At 33.4% G+C, this 16931-nt stretch overlaps 2 protein-coding genes across 4 annotated transcripts; both read right to left on the reverse strand.

Moving 5' to 3' along the window:
* Positions 1-1077: 1077 nt before the first annotated feature.
* Positions 1078-6658, reverse strand: LOC126696752 (protein JASON). Of its 3 annotated transcripts, XM_050393452.1 has the most exons (8): positions 6350-6654; positions 5647-5695; positions 5440-5519; positions 3875-4122; positions 3371-3624; positions 2826-3148; positions 2660-2742; positions 1078-1454 (listed from the first exon to the last, which is right to left on the reverse strand). In XM_050393452.1, exons 1-8 carry the CDS (start codon positions 6530-6532, stop codon positions 1346-1348), a joined length of 1329 nt encoding a protein of 442 aa, XP_050249409.1. In that variant the 5' UTR covers positions 6533-6654; the 3' UTR covers positions 1078-1345. The 3 variants fall into 3 exon arrangements, with proteins under 3 accessions (XP_050249409.1, XP_050249408.1, XP_050249407.1); XM_050393451.1 differs by having other exon boundaries at positions 2826-3582; positions 6350-6658; XM_050393450.1 differs by having other exon boundaries at positions 2826-3624; positions 6350-6655.
* A 6442-nt stretch (positions 6659-13100) lies between these two features.
* On the reverse strand, positions 13101-14137 carry LOC126696396 (uncharacterized). Its single transcript, XM_050393148.1, has 4 exons — positions 13955-14137; positions 13569-13823; positions 13262-13439; positions 13101-13180 (listed from the first exon to the last, which is right to left on the reverse strand). Exons 1-4 carry the CDS (start codon positions 14135-14137, stop codon positions 13101-13103), a joined length of 696 nt encoding a protein of 231 aa, XP_050249105.1.
* Between the last annotated feature and the right edge of the window lie 2794 nt (positions 14138-16931).

A 16931-nucleotide genomic window follows, 5' to 3' on the forward strand; every position in this document is an offset into this window, starting at 1 on the left:
AGGTGTGGGGGGTAAGGACCGGGATTCAAGTCTCCAGAAGAGAGCTTTACACACATATACACTTAGATTAGATTAGAGTAGAATTTCTATCTTATATTTAAAAAAAAAAAAAAAAAAAGTGCACGCAAAAGTATAATAAATTCTAATTGAGATTTTTTCTTAATGTTTTAGACATTTAAATTCATTAATTTATATGTAAAGACGCTTAAAACGACATTAAAGATGAAGCGACACTTAGTATAAAATCAAAACCTATTTAAAACCTAAAGACACTTGAAATCAAATTAGAATGCAATTAGCACCATTGCATACCCTTAGTGCAATGGTCACTCCACAAGTATAAATACTTGTGGGATATGAGGGGTAAGGGCCGAGGTTCAAGTCTCCAGAAGAGAGTTTCACACACATATACATTTAGATTAGGCTAGAGTAGAAATTTTATCTTGTATAAAAAAAAAAAACACATAAAATTAGATGTAATTAGAATCTAATTTGGACTATATAATTACTATATAACATGAGGTAATCCCACATTGGAAAATAGAAATGGTGGAATTGACTTTTAAGAGACAGTTACAAATATCTTATTTTCAAAAGTTTGCTGGATTGTTTCTCCTATTTGATGACCACTCGAGCAATTATCAGCAAAAAAATAGATCGAACTTTTCTGTTTGAGGATGTTTAAGGTTTGCTCAAGTTTCAATCGGGTGGTCAATCAAAGTTTTTGTTTTCTGCAAAATTATGCAAACAAATGTGCCTAACTTGAATTTGATTGTCATTACCATCTAATAACTGTTTTTAACCCTATTGAAAGTAATGACTCTTCAATTGTACCTCTTTATTTTCTATATATGCATGTTTGTACATATTCAGAATTCTAATTAACAAAAAGCACAAGAAAATCTTGAGAATTCTCTAGAATTGCTAAATATAGAATTCAAAGACTTTATTGTATCGTAGAGGTGATTTACCAGTAACCAATTGGTAAACTCTCTTTGAATGAGGGCAAATATCATCTTAATAAATAGCTAACTTCATAAGGCTTAGATTCAAAGGGGCAAACAAAATTAAGAACGATTCAGAACCAAAGAGCCATTGATGCAGAGGATTTCCATTACTTATGTACATTACAAGCAGCTCCTATGCTGCTGAAAAGTCTATAACCACAAAAATAAGATTTCCAGAACCAGCACAATGAATCAATGTCCGGATACAAAACCAATACCCTTGTTCAGTTCAACGATGTAAACTTCAATTTAGGTTTTAGAAGTCACTACTAATTGGCAGTATATTGGCTGCAAACCAAACTCACAACACAACGGAGAAACGCCACCACTATCTTTCATCAGAATGAAACTACTGACTTAGGATGGGTTGAAGATTGCAACTGAGAAAGAGCCGTATCACTTTCCTCGTTCTCATCAAAAGCTATTGGTTTCCCGTAGACAGGCTTCCTATAAATCATACAGTAATATAATCAGACTGTCTATGAAGCAAATTTAAGATGTTAAAAAAAAAATGTTTTAAAAACTCTGAACTTTTTAAACAGGAAACCAGAAAAGGAAGCTGATGAAAGCTTTGGTAACTGTTAAGCTCTCAGCTCTTAACGAAAGCATAATTCATTTTAAATGTTCTGGAGTCTTTCATTTATTTTTTTGCATCCACAGAAGCTTCCCATATTTATTTTACATTATATACAAATGATATTGAATATCCTTATTGTTAGTGGTGAAATTAACTTATGACTTACTACTACTTTGAAATTAACATGCATATATAGAAAATGTAATAAGTAAAGATTTTTAATAACATCAGCTAACAAGTAAACGTAAATTTTTTAAGTTAAGCTGAACTCTTGGCATAATAGTGGTATGTACATTCTTTAAGTAAAAGGCCAACAACATAAACATCAGTGTTATCATACAAAACCTACATTTAAGAATGGGAAACTTTACGATGATACATAGAACATGGAGTCAACATAATGCAAAAATAGGAATTGGTATGCCCTCCCCATACATATCATCACAATTTACCATGGTAATCAAAAGCAAGCCAAACCCTCACCCAGCAGCCACACCAAGGCTATAAGGTGAGGCGTCTTTAGAGAACTGAGCCAAGCAAGGCAAATGCCTTAAACAATGTTTAGGGCGGTAAGACAAAAGTTCAAACACAACAAAACAAAGTATGTAAGTAACAGAACAATAAGGCTTTTATTTGATCAAAAAAATTAAACACAGCTTTTAAGACCACAACAAACAACACATTGGTATTTTTTTTCTTTCATTATTCTATTCTCTCTCTCTCTCACTCTCTCTCTTTGATTTGCAATTTGTAGAAGCTTGTTGCAGAACCTATTGTTGGATTATTAATTTACAGAAGCTTGTTGTAAAACATATGGTTAGAGACTGGATTGTATATTAACAATATGATTTAAGTTCTACATGTATATTAACAATATTTAGAATTTAGCAGCTCACATCAATAGAGTTAATGCTGTTTTGAGACCTTACACCCCAGATGATACAAGGCCTAGGCAACTTAAGGTCACCTTTTGCCTTTGACTCCGTTGCAATTTACGTTCAAAAGCTACCAGCAATATACTTTAAATTACAGTCACACAGGACACAGTACACATCAAAGAAGGAAGCTAGCATACCTTTGAGTGATAACACTCTCTTCAGACAAAGCCTTTTCTAATCTCTCCTCAAATGGCGTAGCGTGCCAACTCACTTTCTGATCCTGCAAGAACAACCAGCATTCCTTAAATGAAGCTTTTCATTTCAAAGGCCTCAAGCTCAAAGTAAAGAAGCCACAAGACATACCTCCTTGTATTTATTGGTCGAATTTGGGATTCCATTCCCATCCCACCACTTTGGCGAAATATGAGATTGCTCATTATCATTCCAGTGAGCAGCAACAAGCCCAATGATTGGCCTGTCCCCAGGAGTTCTACCAAAATGAGGTTTTCTAGTAGAAGCAGGGTCAAAATTTTTACTATTCTCATCCTGAATGGATGGCAGTGGCTTCAACCAAGCAGACAGGCTTGCTTCCACCTTCAACTCTTTTCCAGACAAAGTTTCTTTTACCCCCGCTTCTGGCCTAGGGGTTGTAGTTTCGGGCAACTCATGAGATTCTCTCAGCTCACCTGAAAGTTGATGATAGTTAGGATCTTCTTCCCTCAATGACTTCCACTGAGAGTCACTCTCAACTGGGTTCATAACTGAATACACATACTGGGACCTGATTCGGGTCTTCCCATATGGTAAATTGTCTAAGTTTGCGGGAAAAACGGTTCCAGGTGTTTGCATCTCTTCAGAAAGCTTAAGTGGGGTTGGATAAGGTGAAGGCTTTGACACACTCTGATTACCTGGTGATTCGGATTTCTTTTGATTTTGGCTAACATTTTCAGATGATGAGGAAGATGCATCAAAATCACATTGAAAACGCACAGACTTGCTCCTGCACTGAATTTCTGTGGCTGAAATCCAAGGTGAAACTGATGTTGCAATGTTTTCAGTCTGATTATCATGAACCCTGACAGCTGTATTAACACTTCCTGTTCCACTGCCTTCAGTTGAGCTGAAAGAGACCTTTCCAGTGTTATGTATGCTGGATATACAGCTAGAAGAGAGAGATGGCATTGGACAAATGTCAGGAAGCTATTAATCTTGTCAGGTGAATCAAAGTATTAACAAATAATTGGTGTCCACATTTCATAAATATAAACAATTAATACTACCAAATAGCAGACAGGTTGGCATAGAAATATGGAAAATTCCCTTCCCATGACAGGTGTACTCAATAAATAATTAAAAGCATATCAATTGTTTCACAAACATAATCATTATAGAGAGAGTGGAGAGAGTACAACCTGCTAGGTGTCTGCTCTTGCAAACCTGATCCCTTTCCCCACTCTTCACTAAGTTTAATGGGAGTAGCGGCCTGCTCAGTTTGGTTGTCTAACTGAAGTTTCTTGATGGATGTGTTGGGAAGCCATGAATGGAATTTTGGAGGCTCTGAATCTCCATCATATGAAGGTGAAAATTTCGACTTTGCAGATGCTTTCCGAATTTCTGCAGGGGTCTCTGCTAAGGTACCACAAGCTTTAAGAAACCTGGCCTGCACAATTTATTTCATACAATCAAAAAGATACTTATCAACAGTCAATAACAACCTTGACTGAAGAAAGTTATCCATTAGTGTAACCAATGCCCTATTTGAAAAGAATGAGGATGATTCTAGTATTTTGAGGATAACTCATGTAGTAGACAGATGAAACAGCCAATAGGTTTGCAATCACACATTCAAATCTGCTGAGATTACAAATAGGGAAGGGGGATAGTTCTAGAATCCAGCACCCTAAAAAGCGCCTACAAAGACGGAAAAAAATTAAATAATCTAACCAAAAAGAATATGGCAGGCCTTACAAACCATCTATACAACCAAAATGAAGCAAGAATTAACTACAGAATACAAACACCAGAAAATCAGTTCTGATTAAAGCTTTTATGCCACTTGTAAAATCAATATCAACGTGCCTCATAAATTTCATTTGCAATAGCATGCATATATGAATACTTTCTATATGCATGAAACCTCAACATGACTCATAAAGCTTCGGTCCCAAAACTTTGAGGACAGCGCTATGAAACGTCCTAAGAGTTGGAGACTAATATAGGTCAGCCTATGTATTTTTTGTCATTCCATTCTATCCAAAATCATACTTTCTATCACCTCTTTAATTAACATATCCTTGCTTAAAGCATCGACCAATTTTGTTTTGGGTTCCTCTGCCTTTTTTTCATTTTCTCAACTTGAACTCATATCAAGCAGTCCCCCTCATCTTTTAATCAATAGGAGCTATCCTATCATTAAACAAATTTCTTCATTTCATATCAAATCTTTCTTGTATTTTTACTTATCCATTTAGCATTCCCATTTCAAAATTTTCAACTTATGCCTATATGAATACCAAAAAAAACACATGCAACCCAAACACATTAGTCCATTAAGGATGAAGAAACAAACGCCTGATCTATAATGAATAACCAGTGTTTCGCATCATATGGGAAATAGTTATTAATTTAATTAGTCATTACTAGAAAAGTAAATTCTTTGGTTCACTTAATTTGCTGTGCTTCAAAACAAAATTAGACTACCATCTCTTCCAAAAGTTGAAAAGTAACATAGCAAAAACGCACGTATAAACATGTGTTAAGCAGAGGCATAATTCTTTGCTTCTACGCATAGCTTCAACTATGCTTATTCAAGGTTTAACACTATAAAAATCATTAAAAATTTAAAATTGAACACAATTATACACACCTTCATGTAAACTATTGTTAAAAGTTTAAAGAGAAAATGTAATCTAAATTAGCATAATTGTAACAAACGCAATCTTTAGGAGCTTTCATGTAATGTCCAAGATCAGTATACCTCATCCTTGAGTGCCTTGTGACTTTCCGGAGATCTGAAACCATGAGCTTCCCTATCAGCGTGCGGAGAATCCTCTTTCTCTATAAAAAATTGAACCAATTTCAAAAACATTAACAAATTCACAGCTTTAGATATTAATAAAAAGATCGATGTACTTAAAACAATTAGAACCAATATAATAAAAAACTCAACAGGAAAATTTTATACCTTCAGATAGAAAGAGAGACGCTAAACGATTTTGAGATATCACAGTTTCCTGATCATAACACACAGAAGAAAAGTGAGCAGGAAATCTCATAATTCACTTATTATCTGCTTGGACACTGAAAAAATGTATTCTCAAATTAAATTAAGCTTTTTGTTACCAATAAACTAAAACAACATAGATATAAAACAGACAAAATTCATTTGTATTATTTTCTTTGATTTTTCTCAGCAGCCAAACTGAAGCTAAGTTCAAAGAATAACTCTTTTTTGTTAAATGTATCTCACGAAACCAATGTTCTGCTTGATTATTTAGAAAATGAACCAAAAACATGAAATCTTGAATCGCAGTCAACTGAACCCTAATTCGAAAAAAAAAAAAAAAACCACTAGAAGGCTCAAGACTTAATCTTGTTTTCTCTTCCATCAATTTTCTCACGGAGGATAAAGAAATGCTAAAATTTTCTAAAAGACGAAAGAAAATCCCTGTTTGGCTGCTTAGAAAGAAAGAAAGAAAGCTCATGAAAATCGAAGAAACTCAAAGAAAATCAAAATCCACCTTCAAAAACCACTACGAACCAGCACCTACTACTACATCAAGAAAGAGAGAAAGAAAGCGAGAGAGAGAGAGAGACACATTTTCTTTTATTTTCTTCTGTTAATTTTTCTCGGGAACCAAACAGAGGGCGAGAGAGAGAGAAATGACCGTAGGCTTGGTGGGATCGGAGGAGACGAGGTGAGGGCGATGGCGGTGATGGTGATCGTCTTTGACACGAAAGCAAGCGAAGAAGCAACCCATAGCTCTGGAAACCGATCTGTCAAGAAACCCCACCACTGATCTACACACTAATCCCAACTCAAACTCACGCTTCCACAACCAGCATACCATCGATTTTTTGATAATTACTCACTACTAGTACCTATGTCCTGTCTCTTATCCTCTACACCTTTTCTTTTCTTTTTTTCTTTTTTCTTTTCTTTTCGCCTTATATACTTCTTGATTTTTAATACTCAAGTCATAATAATAAGCGAATGAGAGCAAAAATTTTAGTGTGAGAGAGAGAGAGAGAGAGAGAGAGTTGTTGGGTCGTTTTTGAAATTTGAACTAAGAAAGCGAGGGAAAGTTACGGGTTCAGCAATGAATGTGAGTTTTTTGGGTTCGGCGCACTCGGGTTGTGTATGTTGGAATTTTGTACTCGCTGTGTGTTAGCTGTTACTTTTGTTTTTTTTGTTATTAATTAGGGGAATCCGGGGGTTTAAATGCCAAAGTAATGATTAGAGAGAGGGACTAGTGCTGTTTTGGTCGTGTACGGCAGTGGGTGTGTGTGGTGCCATGTCTTATTATTATTACCTTATTGCCCGGTTTATTTAATTTCTTGACAAATTAACGTTTCTTTTGTTTTTCTTAATTTGACTTTCCCCTTTGTTGCCTTTTGTTTACTACTTTTATGTCATTTCCTCTTTTTGATCTTTTAGGTAGATTCTATAGCCAAATCTCTGTGACAGAGAAAAATAATGCATAGGGCAATTGACTTTTGTCTTGACTCGTTAGTTTTAGTAAATTATAGTTAATTTAATTGGTAAAATATTTTGTTATCAAATAAGAGATATTTATTTATATAAAAAATGAATCAGCATCTTAGTCTGATAATTAACAATAATGATCATAGAGTAAATGTCATTATTTAAATTCTATAATGTATCTAATAAAAAAGATCTCGTCACCCTCTATTCTTTCTCAAAAAACATTTATTTAAAAAAATTAAAAGTAAAATAAGCAAATGATTACTATGGCCCAAAAATGAAATAAAATGTATATGGCAAGTTTGCTTTCAATTATATGTGGTTTTTGAATTGACAGTTATCCATAAAACTTCTAAAAACTCAATTTTTTTTTTTTTTTTTGAGAAAGAATAAACTCAAATTTTAATTTAACAATTAAAATATTTTGAACACCAAATGATGTTGAGTTTGCTTCTCATTATAAGCTTTGTCAATTAACAAATATTCGACAAACTTCTATAAACTCAACTTAAATTAAAAGCTACAAGTGTAATGAGAGAGAGAGAGATTTTTTTTTTTTAAATAAAATAAAATAATGTTAAAACACCTTGATAATTTAGCAATATGTTTGGACTATAAGTTTGGTATCTCATCGTTGTATGACAAGAAGCTTTAGAAGTGATTCAGATGAAATATTAAATATATATATATATATATATATATATGTGAATTTCGTAATTTTAAATTTAAAATAAGAATAAATGATTTTAATATTAGACATTTTTCTTAAAAATATCAAGATTTTTGAACTACACTCTTGATCTTTTAGATGAAACTTAAGTTGTTGCTATGCTTTTTCACGTTTATTTCCGGAGAAAGTGATAAGTTAATCGTATGGATCATATCAATGATAGATTTATATAAATAAATTAATATAATACTTAGAGCAACCACATCAGTCCGTGTATTTTACACATCCATTTTTAAACTAAAAACCTATTTTTTTTATTTTACACATCACCTCTTTTATTTAAATAATCAAATTTCTCAATTTTTTTATTATTTTCTCAACTAACCCCTTATTATATGCGTGCTCTCTCTCTCTCTCTCTCTCAACCCATTTTTTCTGAACTCATTTTTTCTGATACAACTCTCTCTCTCTATACCCATCTCTCTACCCATAACCCATCTCTATACCCATTTCTAAATCAACTCTCCCTCTCGGTCTATACCGATCCACAGCTCCCTAGCTCCGATCATCTCTATACCGATCTCCCTAGCTCCGATCCACAGCTCCGATCAGGCAAGCACCGATCAGATCCGACCAGATCAGATTTGACCGAGATCTCCCTAGCTCCGATTCACAAGCACCGATCAGTTAGTGTATCTCCCTAGCTCCGATCAGGCAAGACCCACGAGCTCCAATTGTTTCAGTCAAGCACCGATCGTTCTGATAAGCACCAATCTCTCTTTGTTGTTTGTCCGTTTGGATTTGTTTGTGTGTGGGTGTGTTTGTGTATCTTTGTGTTTTTTTTTTTTTTTTTTTTTTTTTTTTTTAAACTTTTGAGCAAGTGTATCAATATGTTGATTTGTCTGTATGGATGTGTTTGGGTTAATTTTCAGTTGATTTTGGGTTAATTTTCTATTGAGTTTAGTTAATACTCTGTGCTAGATTGCGGTGTTTGGTGGTGGCGCTATGTTTGGTGGTTGGGTGGTTATTTTGGCGCGCTAGGTTATTGTAATGGTTAGGGAAGAGAAGTAGTTTGATAGAGGAAAGAGAAAATAAAATAAAAAAATCGTTTACACGGTGAACAGTAACCGTGTATATATACACGGTTACTGTTCATTTTGCAAGATATCATGTATATTTAGATATTTTTACAAGAACTGATGTGGAAGAATTTTGGAATAAAATATGTAAACTGGAGCACTTTTTGTATATTAGATGAATATCCACGAGTTGGTGTGGATGCTCTTAAACAAAAGTGAGACTTTGAAATTCGTAAAGAGAATTGGAGTTTTGAAAACAAATACTAAAAACTAAGCTATATTATTTGGGATTTATTTATAGTTCTAGTAATAACTTTTGAACCATAATGTCACTCGAAAGCCCGAAGGACAGCTTTTTTTTTTTTTTTTTTTTTTGAAGGACAGCTTTTTGTAAAACACTTTAGTGATGGTCCTATATCAATCTCAGCTTTTTCAGTTTTCAACCAAAAGAAGGGAGACTTTATACTTTATAGGATAATGTTTTTTTTTTTTTTTGAGGGGGTTTATAGGATAATCTTGTTCACTCATTTTGTATTCCTTGTCTTTCTCAGCGCGCGTTTATATATATATATATATATATATATATTTTTTTTTTTTTTTTTTTTTGAGAAAATATATATATATATATTGAAAAGAAAGAATCTAGGTTGTCTTAAGAAAAGCAGTGGTCTCGTGGCGATAGAGGCTTCTAATGATAATGGGATTACACTTAGCTGTGGCTTCATGAATTTTTTCAAGATGGTTATTATAACAAGATAGATGCTTTTTGTAAAACACATTACTGATGGTCCTATAATGATAATCTCATTATTAATTCTGTAAGTTACGTTTCTTTTAAAACTGTAGTTCAATAAAATTTGTTTTGAATTTTTTGTTTGTAAGACCTTAATATATTGTTAAAGTGATTGAAGTTTAAGGAAAAAGTTCAACTACAAACTTAGTTGTAGCCTAACTTATTAAACAAATTAACATTGCTACATATTTTGAAAATCTAACTGTTGAATTGCATTTTTTTTATATTTTTAAAACACATGTCAAATTTCATATTTATTGAATGTTATTTACTATTTGATCCATAAACATATTTTTTTACGTATAATTTTAAACTACAAAAATTTGAAATTTAAACATTTGATTGATGACATTACTATTGATTTTTGATTTTATTGAAACTTTATAAGTATGAAGGATATAAGAAGAAAATGTAATTCAATAATAGATTTGTCAAAATTCACTTCCAATAAAAAAAAAAAAATTAAGTGGAGTTGTAGCCTTAATTTACAACCAAGTTTATTACCAAATTTTTACCAAAATTTAATTATGTTGGGCCTAAAAAAATTTAGGGTGATCACAATTTTTTTAAAGGATAAAAAAATCATAAATTTTATAAATAATAATATTTTTTTTCAGATTAAAGCTGCCTATGGCTACAATATCAAAAACTTCTGACAATAGGTTGGAGAAGGCAAAGGGACCACATATATGTCAAGGAACACATGGATACACTATTAGAGCATCTACATTGGTACTACAGATAAAATAGCTTTTTGTAGTGCCAAAAACTAAATTTTTTGACACCACAAAAAGTTATTTATCTACTTTACCATCTCACTTTACAAAAATATTCAACATTAATGGACCACAAAGGTTTTATTTTAGCATTCAAAATATTAAAATAATATAAATAACATAATAAAATAATATATCCACTGCAATAAACTACAACCACAACCACATAAAATATATTATGTTGCTTTACCATTTGAACTACAATGTATAGCTATAGATGGTTGTGCATTGTAGCTAATGAGTTAAATTTTTTACCTATAACACCACCAATGTAGCTCACTTTTTGTATATTGTGGTGCTAAAAATAGCATTTTAGCAATTTCACACCACCAATGTGAATGCTCTAAAGTTTACCAAGTGAGCACTTTTGGTTCTTGGAATTTCAAATGAGTGCTAAGAGCACCCACAGCAGGTGTGGTAAATGTGCCAAATGCCAAATATTTGGCACATTTACCACACCAAACACAAAAATGGTGCTTTATGAGATGTGCTAAATCTCAAAAATTATACAACATGTCTACAGTACCGTTGCAAATTTGCAACGGTACGGATAAATGTTGTAAAAAATTTATTATTTTATATTCTCTTTTCTCTCTCCTCTCTCTTCATTTTTTCTTTCCTCTTCTCTCTCACTCTTCGGTTCCCTCTCTCTTCTCCCTGTACCGGTTCCCTCTTTCTTCGGAGGTGAAGCTTCCGAGACCGACACGTTTCAAGAACAAAACTCCGGTGCCGATTCAAATTACCGTCGAGCATATCTTCCGTGAAGCACGGGAACGACAAGAGGCTGAGATTCGGCCTCTGAAGCAGAAGATCACCGACGCGACTGAACTCTCTGAGTACCGGCTTCGCAAGCGGAAGGAGTTCGAAGACCTAATCCGCCGCGTGCAATGGAATAGCAGTGTTTGGATCCGCCGCGTGCCGTCGATCTCACCCTCTTCCCTTTCCTCTCTGTCCGCGTTTCACTCTGCCTCTCTCTGGTTGTGGGTTTTTTTTTTTTTTTTTTTTTTTTTTTTTTTTTTTACTGCAATTTGGGTTGATTTGATGGTGGTGGTGGGCTGTGGGCTATGGGTGGTGACAGTGGCAGTGGTGGTGGACTGTGGGGGTGATGGCCGGTGGTGGCTGTCGGTGTTTTTTTTTTTTTTTTTTTGCTGCAATTTGGGTTGGTTTGATGGTGGTGGTGGGCTGTGGGCTATGGGCGGTGACAGTGGCAATGGTGGTGTGGCAGTGGTGGTGGGCTGTGGGGGTGATTGCCGGTGGTGGCTGTCGGTGTCGTTGATGATAATGGGATGGGATAATATATTATTTTAATGTGTAGTAAATATTATTTTAATGTATAGAATTCAATGATAAAACATCTGATAAATGAGATGTTGTAAAATGATGTGGTAAAATAATAAAGTAGGTCTTTAGTGTGGCAAAATGACATTTTTTTTTTATAACATCTGCTGTGGATGCTCTAATAATCCCAAAAGTTAAAAAAAAAAAAAAAAAAGAGCATTATTGATCCTTATGTTAACTGTGGTTAGTATCCTTACCTATATGCTTAACGGAGCAATGATGAGACTCTTTTTAGGTAATGTGGCAACGCTTTTAATATTTAAAAAAACCAACATAATATTGCCACATAAAAAAAATCCCATGACCTAACCCAAACCCATTATAAACCGGTCTTCCATACAACAAATTTGTTTGTCTACCAAGAAAATAGGAAATTAAAAACATTGTGCTGAACCTTTTGAGTCTAAGAAGACAATGTTTCTCTTTGAATCTATTTCTCTCTCTAGAAATTCCAAGAGCCTAATGACAATGAACAAAAGGACCATAAGTTCTCACTTATAGTAAATTTCAAGAACCAACAAAGTATTTTGGGCAACATTTTATTCGGAGGGGGTACAGTTCCACTATTTGAAGCAATGTTATTACGCTAAGCTATATGCATAAAGAGTTTTGAGAGGTTATTTGGTTTTCTTAGTGTGTGTTTGGCAAAAATTAAAAAGCCAATTTATTTTGCTATTTAGCTTATTTTTATTACTATACCTAGGCTCCACTGTACTATTATTTTAGTTAACTTTTACTTTTATCTACAGTACTTTTAGTAAAAAAAATTCAATTTCAGCAAAATAAGTAGATTCTAAATAAGTAGATTCTAAATAGACTCTTAGCCTACATTTGGCTTTACCAATATACGTAAACACGAAAACAATATAAATAAATTGATACAATAGCTTAGGGATGGTAGGGTTGACTCTAGTTAAATATATGTTAAGACATTGGATTATATAAAAAAAAAGAAATTATATATAATAAAGAATTTTTGGGGGGATGTTTGCAAGTCTATCACTTGTATGTGTGTTTTTATTTATTTATTATATATATATATATATATATATACACACACGTTTTAAAATGAATCTCTCTATTACACAAAATTTTTTTTTTTTGATAAAAAAATCGTAACTTTATTGAAATGAAGATAAAAATGATAAATCATGAGCCAAAACAGACTCAATTATATGCGGATTTTCTTCTATCCAAATTACATATGAATTAATATTTTTGGCATACTAATTCAAAATATGAGTTAGGCAATTGCCCTGTCTCTTTACATGAAAAAATTAAATCCTTCTGAATTCATACAACTTCACATGAATTCCTTCAATGATGTTGGTAATAACAACTAGAGGTCCAGTAGACCCTATCAAAGTAGAAATTAGAATCTGTGAGTCACTCTCCACAACCATATCACAAATATCCACATCCCGTGCAAATTAAATACCCTCCTCCATGGCCTTAGCTTCGGTCTCAAGTGGTCCCAAAGGTACAGGTAGGCATTTACTTAGGGTGGCCGCCACTCTCCCAGCAAAGTCACGAACAAGAACACCAATTCCCACTGTCTGAGATTGAGCAAAGGTCACACCATCAACATTAACTTTGAACCATAGATCCATCGGTGGCTGTCATTGCACAATTTCATCATGGACAAGTTTAGCTAATTTTAAGTTTGCCATTTGGAACTCATTTAGTAAGTACCGTGCCTTTTGAAAAATGGCTGAAGCTTGAGGTCTCACTTTGCCAAGCCTTACCTCATTCCTAGTGGTCCACAAGCACCAAGCAACTGTACAAACCAACCCTAGTAGCTCCTCATCTACCTGCTGTCCGAACTTAAGGTACCACAAGAAATCTTGAAATTGCCGGAATTCATGAACCCCATCACCAACCTTGTCAAAGCAAAAACCAGACAAATCCCAAACTTCGCGGGCTACAACACATACCCAAAAAACATGGCCACTGGTCTCTATTGCATCTCCACAGGCTTCACAAATAGAAGAGTCAAGAACCTATCTTTGACAAAGATTGTCTTTGGCAGGCAGAATATCTTTACTCGCCCTCCAAGCAAATGATTTTACTTTATTGGGTACATTGAGTCTCCAAATTGTCTTCTAAAAAAGCTTGTGAATCCGAGTGGTACATGCCTGGCTAGCTGTAGCATATCAGCTAATGACATTGTGAGTTTATAGGCACTCTTGACTGTGAACAGTCCGTAGGCCTTGGGCATGTAAGCCCACACCAAACGGTCACTAGGCAGTCTAGAACTTAAAGGTATGCTTAATATAGCCCCTACATCCTGTGGAGCAAAAAATTGTTGAACCATATCTATTCTCTAAGCTGCTGTGTATGGGTCAATGAACAAAGAGAGCTTTGCATCTGCTGGTACCATAACAGGTCTGGAGGTAACTCAAAAAGTTGATGGTTGGTTCAACCATTTGTCATTGCATACGTTGATGGACTGGCCATTGCCCACCTGCTAGCGAATACAGTGTTGAACCACCAATTGTGCAGACATAATGCTTCTCCAAGTATTAGATGGATTGTTCCCCAATTGAGCCAAAAAGAAAATCCCCATTAGGAAAATAATAAGCCTTGAGTACTTTGTGGACGAGAATTTGTACAAGTCTGTAAACGCAACCCATGTTTTGCCAATAAAGCAAGGTTGAAGGCTTTAAGATCCCGAAAACCTAGGCCACTCTCGTCCTTGGGTACACACATTTTGTCCCAACTCAACCAAACTATCTTATTTTTCTCATTAGCTCGACCCCACCAAAATTGACGTACCAAGCTTGTCATCTCCTCACAAATTACATTTGCAGTGTTGGAAGCTTAAAACTGCACTTTTTGTAGTGTTGGAAGTTTAAAAACATTCATAGTATATGTTGGGATTGCTTGAGCAACTATCTTGATAAGAATCTCCTTCACAACATTAGAAAGTAATTTCTCCTTCCACCCTGATAATTTATGATTCAAACCCTCTATTAATTGATGGAAAGTATTTCGCTTATTTTCCCCCTCCAACGAAGGAAGTCAAGATATTTTTCATGCTCCCTGATTATTTCTGACCTAAAGCAATTCTTTATGTCAACTTATATGGCATAGGGGTATTGCGACTGAAAAATAGAGATGTCTTCCCACGGTTCAATTGTTGACCTAAGACTTGCTCATACTTGTGCAAGATAGAAATCAGATTGGAACATTCATTCTATTGTAGCCCAGCAGAAAATCAAACTATCATCCACAAAAGAGAGGTAAGAAATCTCTATTACACAATTTACACTACATATTACACAGATTTATTTTTTTAGATCTTTTGAGGGGCTACGGATTTGGCCCCTCTAGTCTGCAATTGGCGTACGATATGCTATACACAAACAGAAAGGCTTTTGGTCAATATTTGGCCATACTACAATTTTCAAAAAATAAAGTTTTTCTTCTTCCAAAAATAAGAAAAATAAATAACGTTTCTCACGACTCACATACTTATTAAAAAGAGATTGTTAGTTATAGCGATTTATTGATTTGAAAATTGAGTAACTGGATAAATCATTAATTTAATAATTATTTTATTTCAATAGATAAATAAGAGTTTAAATTTAAAAATATGAAGAAGAAAAGTTTTACAAATAAAAATTGATTAGCTTGTACTAATTTAAGCATAAACCTATAAGCATACTGAATACTGAAAACCATACAATTTAATTTCAAAGCTAAAATAAGCCTTTTTTGTTATATTGAGTTATTGGATTCATATAACGTTTCTCACGACTCACATACTTATTAAAAAGAGATTGTTAGTTATAGCAATTTATTGATTTGAAAATTGAGTAACTGGATAAATCATTAATTTAATAATTATTTTATTTCAATAGATAAACAAGAGTTTAAATTTAAAAATATGAAGAAGAAAAGTTTTAAAAATAAAAATTGATTAGCTTGTACTAATTTAAGCATAAACCTATAAGCATACTGAATACTGAAAACCATACAATTTAATTTTAAAGCTAAAATAAGCCTTTTTGTTATATTGAGTTATTGGATTCATAAGTCCTTTTCGATATATACCATTGTCAGTTTTTTTAAGACTTTCTTCTCTCTTCCTGTATGTGTATGTTAAAAATACTTAGTATTCTTAAAAAAAAAAAAAAAAAAAAAAGAGTTATTGGATTCATTTGAGACTAGAACTGTAAAATAATATATATATATATATATATATATATATATAAAGTTGTATCATTTGTATAAAAACCTTGCAGTTCAATATTATTTTCTAAAATGGTCCAGTCTTTTATTTTTCTTTTTTGGAAAATCATATATTTTTTCATACCAAACCAAAGTTCTTCAAATGGTTCAATTGATTCGACCATATGTATAGTATGGTTTTCAACTTTTCATAATTATAATTTATTGAAAGGCATATTAGCATCTTTTGTCAAGTAACAATAAGCTTATTCATGAAACATAGTTTTTTTTTTTTTTTTTTTAAATTTTTTTTTATATATTCAAAAAAGAAAGAAAAAGAAGCAGATAGAAGGGGAAGGTTCAAATCATAAATATGAGCACTACAAGAAATGTCATTACCTCTAGACTATCACTTAAAGCCTCATTTACAAAACAAAGTTTCACATTTTAATTTATCCCTTGGCATTATTTCCATGAAGTACCATGTACATATTGTTAGGGGTGTCAATGTTCGACCCAACCCGCGAACACGACACGAACCCAACACGGTTTTTTTCGGGTTAGGGTTAGGCCTTAATGGGTTTGGGTCATAAACGGGTCGACCCGAAAGCGACACGATAAGAAACGTGTCATAAGCGGGTCAACCCGCGTAACCCGCAATAGACACGTTTGACACGCCAATTTATTTGTGTCAAACCTAAAATGACCCACTTAACACAACCCGTTTAACTCGTATAACAAATAAATAATTATTTTATTTTAGATTTTTCAAATACCTTTTATATCCAACATATATTTTAAATTTAAAAAGAAAAGTAAGTAATTACAAATGAGAAAGGTAATCTTATTTGTTTCATTAGTTATTATTACTCTTACATTATTATTATTTAGTTCTTGTCAAACTGTTGAGGCATGATCATATTTTGTAACTACTA

Source organism: Quercus robur, chromosome 8 (assembly GCF_932294415.1).
Source record: "Quercus robur chromosome 8, dhQueRobu3.1, whole genome shotgun sequence".
In the NCBI taxonomy this organism is placed as follows: Eukaryota; Viridiplantae; Streptophyta; class Magnoliopsida; order Fagales; family Fagaceae; genus Quercus; species Quercus robur.